Source organism: Hydractinia symbiolongicarpus, chromosome 6 (assembly GCF_029227915.1).
Source record: "Hydractinia symbiolongicarpus strain clone_291-10 chromosome 6, HSymV2.1, whole genome shotgun sequence".
Lineage (NCBI taxonomy): Eukaryota > Metazoa > Cnidaria > Hydrozoa > Anthoathecata > Hydractiniidae > Hydractinia > Hydractinia symbiolongicarpus.
The window spans coordinates 12,845,999-12,855,542 of record NC_079880.1 but is presented as its reverse complement, the minus strand read 5'-3'; the positions used below and the strand labels follow the sequence as shown (position 1 = coordinate 12,855,542).

General features: G+C 31.7%; 1 protein-coding gene across 2 annotated transcripts; it reads left to right on the top strand.

Moving 5' to 3' along the window:
• Positions 1-333: 333 nt before the first annotated feature.
• LOC130647046 (angiopoietin-related protein 6-like) lies at positions 334-7,692 on the top strand. Of its 2 annotated transcripts, none has more exons than XM_057452762.1 (2): positions 334-433; positions 6,134-7,692. In XM_057452762.1, the coding sequence occupies exon 2, from the start codon at positions 6,138-6,140 to the stop codon at positions 7,023-7,025; it is 888 nt and encodes a 295-aa protein (XP_057308745.1). In that variant the 5' UTR covers positions 334-433; positions 6,134-6,137; the 3' UTR covers positions 7,026-7,692. The 2 variants fall into 2 exon arrangements, with proteins under 2 accessions (XP_057308745.1, XP_057308744.1); XM_057452761.1 differs by lacking the exon at positions 334-433 and adding an exon at positions 4,150-4,504.
• Positions 7,693-9,544: the final 1,852 nt, after the last annotated feature.

The window sequence follows — 9,544 nt, the reverse complement described above, 5'->3', positions numbered from 1 at the left end:
ACAAATTTAAAAAAAATGTTTGTGTATTGTCGGGTTTTTTTAAAACTCGTTCCCAGGTAATTTTGTCTTGTTGATGAGGTTGTCTGTAGTAACGGCTCAGGGGCCACAAGACCCTGGGGACGAGGTTGAGGTTCTTTCGGACGTCATTAAAGTTTAAATGAAGGTTTTTTTCAATTGTTGTCCTGCCGAAGTGGATTCATATCGACTACTTTATTTATATCCTTATCATGAACCGTAGACTGACGTCAAATGTTGGACACACTGATATGAAATGTTAATGTATTTTGTATTCTAATGAATGTAATGAAAATAAAATAAATATTTTTGAAACAGAACTGATTGAGACCTTGGCGGAGCAAGTCCAAATATCTTTACGATTGTTTTTGTCTTAGCTGAAGGTGTGGCCAACCATTCTGCTGAATTCTTTTTACAGGTACGTTATCTTACTTTATCAACCTCGTCTCCAGGGTTTTTTGTCTCTCACCGGCGCTACGCTTGTTGATAGGTCTGACGAAAAATGTCTGGTTTTATTCCGAGCCGTGTATGGGCGTGACCGGATTTTTGACCAGCCTCCACCAGGGCTATGTTCGTCTTGCCATCCGATATGCAAAAAGGGACAACAGGTCCTGGAAAAAACTGTAAACTGTCTATTTTATCTAACTTTGTTAAATGCAATGATGTCAGCTGTGTATCGCAGTCCTGATGTCAAAAAGATACAAGAAGCCTTGGTACAAGGTTGCATTTTTTATTTAACTTATCGAATTCGTATTTAATACAATTTTTAAAAACTATTTGGTCGACGTTTCTTTCGACTAATTTATAAAGGTTGGATATGTCTCACTTCAATTTCACAAATTGGATTCGACAAAATGGATCGTGATTTACTCTTTTTGTACTTATAAAAGAAGAAGAGGAGGACCACCAACGTTTTAATATAACTCCTAAAACAAAAACAAACTTATTGTAAGACTCTTATTTTAATTCCCAACTTTTCACCGAAAATAATTAAAAATCCTATTTTGGAAGTTGTCATGGCAACCGTCTTGCTAAATGTGGTCCCAGAAAAAAACATTTCGAACGTGACTGGTTAAGAAACCTCTGCACGATAACTTATCCCTCAATAAATAAATAATAAAAAACTGAATTTTCTTTTTTTTTTAATATTTAATATTTTTATTGATTATAACGCACGATTATAAGAAACAAGAGATTGGGGTTGTGTGTACTATCAACTTCTTACTCACGAAATGTTTATAAATTTGAAAAAGTCAGTTGATATTGACAAGGACGTCCATTTCTGTAATTAATTTTGAAATTCTTACTTCAACTTACGAAATTTCTGTAACTAAAACCGTGTAATTTCAATCAAATCTCGTCCCCAGAGCTTCATTTTCGCTTTTTGATATGTGGCTAGCCCACAAGAAGCGCAGCCACATGTCAGAAAGCGAAAAAGAAGTCCTTTGGTCGAGATTGACAATTGCTCGTCCAACTTTTTCTTTCTATTTATAATTAATAAGGCGAAATCGTTAATCAATAATAAAGCAAACTAGAAGACGATTTTTTCCGCAATGAAGGGAGAATTGGAATCTGTACTATAAATACAAGTTTCTATTTTTCCGCAATGAAGGGAGAATTGTGAATCTGTACTTTAAATACAAGTTTCTATTTTTCTGCAATGAAGGGACAATTGTGAATCTGTACTATAAATACAAGTTTCTATTTTTCTGCAATGGAGGGAGAATTGTGAATATGTACTTTAAATACAAGTTTCTATTTTTCTGCAATTAAGGGACAATTGTGACTATGTTTTAAATAAATAATTCTAAGAATTTTTTAACCTGCTAACCAATATTTTTAATAGCTGTATTATACGTGCTTAAAATGGTTGCCTGCAGCTTCATTTCAGCTCCTCCACAGATTTTTTGGTTACGGAAAAACAGGTGGATTTTTTAGAAGGGTTAAGAATAGTCTCTATATTGATAGCCCCGTCTATCTGTTTGGCATAGTTGTACCGCAGCTTTACTTCGCTATCTTTCTTCACCCCCTTTCCTCCCCCAACCCACATACCATCCCCCATCCCGGTAGAGTAATTTAATAATTTTAACTAACACGGGGACAAAAATGCACGAAATTCCGATGCGGGAATTATGAAAAATGGGCGAAAGTCTAAACACGGCAACCCCGTGGATTTACTACGGTCAACGTCTGTTTAAAATGGTAAAATTGCAGCTTAATTTCTGACCCCAGCAGATTAATACATTTTCTTCGTTCTTACGGGTGGACAAAAATAGACAGATCTGAGGACCGGCGGCCCGTAAACTTTTGTACAAGCTAACGACCAGTTTTCAATAATTCTCTTCGAATGTTTTTGTGAAAGAAGAACACGTATTTACGTCAATACGTCATTAATAATAAAATTATCTTGCACGTGACTAGCTCAGAAACACACGATACCTTATGGCCTAAATAAATAATGCCGAAAATACTTGTCTTAGTCACGTTTAATTCTTCCATGAAAAGTTTTTTAAAACAAAATGGTTAGGGTGAAAATAACCCTTCTTTTAGATGTCCAAATATCTGCATTATTTATTTTTAATTATTTTTTTATCAACTGGGCCGACTATATTCGGCCCAGTTGATAAATTATTCACCATTTTTAAAGAGAAACTGTTGAAGCTCAACCTCAATGTAAATAAGGGTAACGGGTAATAGGTACCATCTTCGCAAGTCGTGATACAACATTTTTACTTCAAGATCATGGATTTTCGTGTGGGCTCATCCGTCACAATTCATATAAATAGTGACTAAAAGTCATCTCCCTCCTCCTATCCAGTCACTATTTACATATTTTCCATGCTTATATTAATTCATCAATGTGAAACCGTATTCACAAACGTCTATATATATATATTTATATCTTTATCAAGAAGAATACACTGACGTCACTTGTTGGATTCAATATTATACTGCTATGAATTGTTAATTTTTGTATGTTCCATATAATACCATAAAAATATTTCTAATTGTTAATTGTTTCATAAAGAAGATATCTTGTCCAACTGGATTTGTGATTAAATAATTTTTAATACCCGATATTCTATTTTACATGTAGGGTTTTTGAAATGTATAGTTGTTGCGTTGCAATATTTTGAAAGACTTGGGGTGTATGATTTTTGGGTGAGTATAAAACAATGCAGTTTATATTCTAACCTACTCTGAGGGCAGCTTTTCTAACCTTTCTAACTTTTCCAACTTTTCCAACCTACTTTAAGGGCAAACTTTTGCGAATGCGCAAAAAGTAAACATAAATTCCATCAATGTGTAATTGATCTTTTTGATAACAACGAACTTCAGGCAGAGGTCTTAAATTTGCTTAGAAATGAAAGATTTTTACGCGTGAAAAACTTTGGCGTTTTTGAGATTGGCTATGATTTTTGCGTGAAAAAACTTTTGCATTTTGCTGTTTTTAAATTCTCAAAAGCAAAAAGGGTCAATAACTCGAAAAACGCGAAATTTTCTGCCTGCGAAAGTTTCTAGCCTTAAAGTAGTATATTTTTCAGTATGCGTTTTTTCTTTTTGAAATCCCTTTATAATAAAAGATGTAAGTTATTCTGAATGACGTAATGACACAAAACAAACAAAAAAGTTTATCTATGTTTTTGCGATGTAATATTTGGCGCACGTCAATGTCTTTCTAAAAATATCAAAGTTGATCTTAACTGCTCAATACTTTTCAATACAAAATTTTATTCAAAAGGCTGATACATTCAAGTTCCCTTATTTCCATAACAGCGAGATAGTAAACTTGAGACTGTGTCACGACAGTCTTAAAATAGTCGAGAACCGTTTAGTAAAATATTCTTAAAATTTAAACACTATTTTATCAAGAATAATAATTATTTTTTCGGAATAATTTGTTAATGTGACGCCTATATGGTCTGATCAATGAATATGTAACTCTTGTCTGTGATATATCGACTCTATTAAGAACTCCTTCGAAAAAACAATCTGAAAGAATTATAAAAGTAAATCCATGTTTACAAACATCTCTACATATTTACGTGTATCTTTCTCGTGTGTTACTCATTGACGTCATTTATTAGGACCATCGTTATCGCATGCTACAGAACACAAAATGTGATTGGTTAACAAGAAAGTCATAAACACAATACCTTATTGCCTAAATAAGTAATAACCTAAATCCATGTCTCTATACATACTCAGTTATGTTTGATATAAGTCTAATAATGTATCAATATGAAATCACATTTAAAACCAATTAAATATATTTTTTTATAACTTTATCATAAATCGTACGATGACGTCAATTTTTGAACTCGTCCACACAGCTATGAATTGTTAATTTATTATTCGCTTTAATAGCACCATGAACATATTCTTCAAAACAGAACATGATAATTGTTTCATGAAGAAGGTTGAAATACCTTGTCTAACTAGAGTTGTTATTGAAGAAATTTTTGATACCTGACATTACTTTTCGCAGGTAAATTATTTAAATTCTAAATTTATAGAATTTATAGCTATCGTCAGATATTTAAATGTTTTTGCATGAATTTTGTTGATAGTTTTTGTTTTCATTGCAAAAGTTTAAAACAATATTCTCTAATTGGCATTGCATCGGATAGTTTTTTTAATAACATTTTTTAAAAAAAGATGTTTAAATTGAATTTTTTTGATATTAAACTACTCTTGTGTCCCAATTTCGTGAAGGTGAGAACTGCAAAATATCTTTTTAACAAAAACTTCTGAAAAAGGACAAAAATTTCTTAATAATTTACTAAAAAGAGGAAAGTCTTACATACTTTTGCTGTTTGAAATAATTGGCATGGATTTCCACATGTTTCGACAAATTTAATAATGACTTTTCTAACAACATTAAATTTCTCTTAGATTTTTTAAATACTTTTTAATACCAAATACTATATAGATTTGTCATTCAAAACAAAGTTACTCGATTTTATGTTCTTGCCATGCAACAGTAATATTTATGTTTGATAATCGTATTTAAAGACGAATTTACTAATCAGTTATGACACTAGACGACAATGTTTCCCTCCATGAAAAGTAAATTGTCAAATATTTTTAAATATTGAACTCTGTTATCACTAAAATACATATTATTCTTTTGGAATAATTTCTTAATGTGAGGCCTATATGGTCTAATCAAAATGTAACTATTGTTTGTGATATTCCGACTCTATTAAGAATTCCTTTGAAAAAACAATGTGAAAGAATTATAAAAGTAAATCCATGTTTACAAACATCTCTGTATATTTACGTGTATCTTTCTCGTGTGTTACTCACTAAAATCAGCTATTAAATCATCGTTGTCGCATGCTACAGAACACAATATGTCGAATTTTACAATAATAATAGCAAGAAAAAATATCATACATGTGATTGGTTAACAAGAAAGTCATGAACATGATACCTCATCACTTAAATAATTAATAGCCTAATTTCATATCTCTATACCTACTCAGTCATGTTTGATATAAGTCTAATAATATATCAATGTGAAACCACATTCACAACCAATTAAATCGGCATAGCTCTGAATTGTTAATTTATTATTTGCTTTAATAAAACCATGAAAATATACCTTATAGCATAAATAAACAATAGTCTAGATTCATATCTCATCTCTTGCCAAGTCATGATTGAAATTCTCGTGAATATATAAACATTTACGAACTGAATCTATATTCAGTACCGAGTAAATATATTTATTTATATCTATTTCACGGAATAATACATTGACTTAACTTGTTGAACTCATCACATACTGCTCGAAAATGGTGAAGATATTATTTTAACATTTTCAACAAGACATTGTTGAAGATATTCTTGAACCTATCCTACTAGTCGAAACAGAGACAGGTTAAGAGCTTGGTGAAACGATAAAGGTATAAAATGCATAACTTCCACTTTCATGGTGTAACATAGAAAAAAATACGACATAAGTCAAAATTGTAAAACAGCCTAATGTGAAACAGCCTTTATTAGGGTGCGGGGCGGTGTGGGAGGGTACATTAACTTTCATTGTTCTATTAAATATAAAGTCGTACAATCTTTAATTTTAAAAACTATGTAAATTTCTTTCTCATTTCAGCAAAATGTTTGGAGTTATCTTCTTATATGTTCTTGCGACAAATTGTGGAATAAATGCATATTGTTATCGCGACGAAGATGATATTGTGGTGGAATTGATTGGTAATCAGTTGAGAAATAATGCAACTGCAGTTGATACTGTTGAAGTTCAAAATGAAGATCAGTGTATGGATCATTGTCTTTATAAAGGTTACTGCGTTTCTTTCAATGCCATCCAGGAAGATCATAAGGTTAAGTGCGAACTGTTTAACATTACCAGTGAAAACAAAACATTGGAAAGGCATGTAAATTCCAGTTACTATGAAGTTCACCTAACGTGTCAAAACAGTTTAATTGTTGTGAATGTAAGTGGATGTGGAAGCAATTGCTCGATGAAACGAGATTGTGTTGATTGGCTTCAAGCAGGATACAGCCAGAGCGGTGTGTATGAAATCGATATCAATGGAAATTTGACAAAAGTTTATTGCGACATGCAAACAGAAGATGGAGGATGGATTAGATTTTACAATAGGGTTGGACATTCACCAGTTCTGTGTGACAAACGAAAAGATGATTACGAAAAAGGATTTGGCGATTTTGATAAGGATTATTGGCTTGGTGTTGAAAACATACATCAGTTGACTGCTACTGGTGAAAATTTGTTATATTGGAAGATGTTTGATTGGACATCTCCAATAATCTGCTCAGGATTTAAGATTGTAGATAAGAGTAGCGGGTATCAACTGGAAACGGTATCATGTCCGTGTATTCGGCCCGAAAGGGGCGATTGCTTTTATAAATGCTTCCTTACTGCTTCGGAATATGATAATTGCAATTACTATGATCTGTGTAGAAGAGGTAATAGATGGTATTATGTGCACAGTATGATGCTGAAAAGGGATTATCCGAATTGAACATTTGCTGTAAACACATAACCAAAATATACTGTAAAAATTAATGTGTATTCCGCTTTTTTAAAGTCAAATTTTTTTAAAATGTAACCATTTAAAGCTAATACAACTGCAAATGATGATGGACGTTCAGATCAGCATACGAATCATTGCTTATTTAATAATATGTGTGAATTGTATAGATATCGATTGACGAATCACGGAAGTCTTCTTTATATGATGACTGGAGGTAAATGTTGGTTGGTTCAAGGTCCTAAGCTACCGGAGATTTGTTTTATCTGGAAATAATTGGTGGATAATCAACGAGAGCTTTTACAGTCTTAAAGAGTCCACAGACATATTAAAAATTGACTTATGTACTTCGGTTTATATTAAATGAACTGTTTCTTACAAGGAGTGGTCATGCTTTTTACAATAAAGAGATCAGGGATGATCGGTGGAATAGTTGATGTGAGGTTGTCCAATTTTAATTTGACAGACAAAATGTAATTAGAAGTAATGTGAAATGATGTGCCGATTTTTTACTTTTTCAGTTATTTTAAAATTTAATTAAAAAAAGACAAAAAAACAAAAAAAAAATATTATTAATAAATAAATAAATTTGTGTTTTGTGGTTGCACAAAATGTAATAATATGTAAAGTTCTTCATAAAATAAAAACCCCGAGAAAACTCCGGATTTTTTTATCCCTCAATCCATTACTTACATGCGCTAAATATCTTTCTTAGAGTGGTAGTCAATACGGTTGAATATACTTTAGTGTGGTAGCCAATACGGTTATATATATTTTAGTGTGGTAGCCAATACGGTTAAATATATTTTAGCGTGATAGCCAGTACGGTTAAGGTGTGCTACAAAATAGCATATTGTTTTGAAAATTTAATAAGTAATGGAAAGTTTTAATGCGCTTCGAGATTTTATTCTAGTGGCTTTTCCTCTTCTCCGACTGGTACCTGTGTTACCATACCTGGGGCGGGGATGCGGGTAAAATCTGAATTTTTCAATAAATCTGAATTTTTAAATTTTTCAAATCAGCATAAAGGAAGATATTTTCGAACAAAATTTAATTTTTCAAAAATTACAAAACTAAATTCTTGCAAAAATTCCGACATTCTCTTTCATCGAGGTAAATGATTTCTTACCAATTTATCAACACATTTTACATTGTTGAAGAAGTAGATCGAGTACTTGGTAAAGATGAGGGTAAGGAGATAAATTCGTTTTTTAACGAATCGGTTGGGGGATTAGTTGTTGAATTGGAAACAATTATTTATTATGGCGTCGCTAAATATGGATTGAAACATCCTATAGATTCAAAATTAAAGTGACTTCTACCTTATTACGGGAAATTAAAATTACACTTTTTTTGTTTAAAGAAACCAAGCAACCGGCCAACTGGTGAAAGTTTCTTAAATTTTACGGGAAAAAGTTGAACGGTCAAATAAAGAAAAGATGAAATAATGCCTTTTTCGCCTGTTATTCGTCATCAAAAATGGTGTGCGTTCCATTGAAGTCGATATTCTCTAATTTCTTGTTATATATACCATACCTGAATACCATTAAAATTCCATTGATTAATGGGAAGCATGTGTGAAAAAGGCTTCTTAGCTAAAATTTTTTGCAACAAGCAAATGTTTCTGAATTTTTTGGAAGGCGACTAGTCTGTTTCTTATAAAGTGGTTTCTTATAAAAAAACGTGTAATGCAGTTTTGAGTTTAGCGCCCTAATTAAGTGAACATTAACTTCGTACTAGTATTAATTTAAGTCAATGTTTCTTTCTTAGCTACAAAGATGACTATAAAATGGCGGCCTATTTGTATGTACTGCACGTTAGTCGAATTGCATTTTTGACAAAGAGTGTTATCGTAGTCCTTAATTTGCTTAAAGCGTATAAATTAATGTTATATATGTAGAATAAATTTCAATTGAATTTTTCTTTTTTTTCTTTCATATGTCAACTTTTTTTTAGTTTTAAAAGGAACTCTCTAGGCTAGTAAAGAAATACTCACATTTATTTTATCTAAGAAAATAAGTACTTGCATTATTCTAACCAAGAGAAAAATTACTAGGAACACGTTTTTTGCTAGTTTTAATACTAAATTTGCTCGTTTCAATGAAAGAAAATTCTTGGTAATACAATTTGGCTTGCTATATGGACAAGACAACATTTATTTGTTTTCAGCAATACTTTGCTTAAAACAAGAATTTTATTGCTTGAAATAATCACACTTTTTTGCTGCGTAGGGATGCCACGGTGTTTTGGTTTAATGTTTACACGTGAATTATTTTATACATGCATATCCACATATCCACAACTTTAATTTACAGTGACACTACTTCAAAATTTGATATTTAACAGTAATCATTAAGCAGGCACAATTTGTCGATTTATATTCAAGGTCCTGTTTCGAAGAGATACTTGATTCTGCGAATTCGCCACATATTTTTTTTTTGTTTCTCGTGGAAATTAAAAATATATTATGAAGCTAATCTCCCTCACGGAATTCGCCATTCACAATTCGC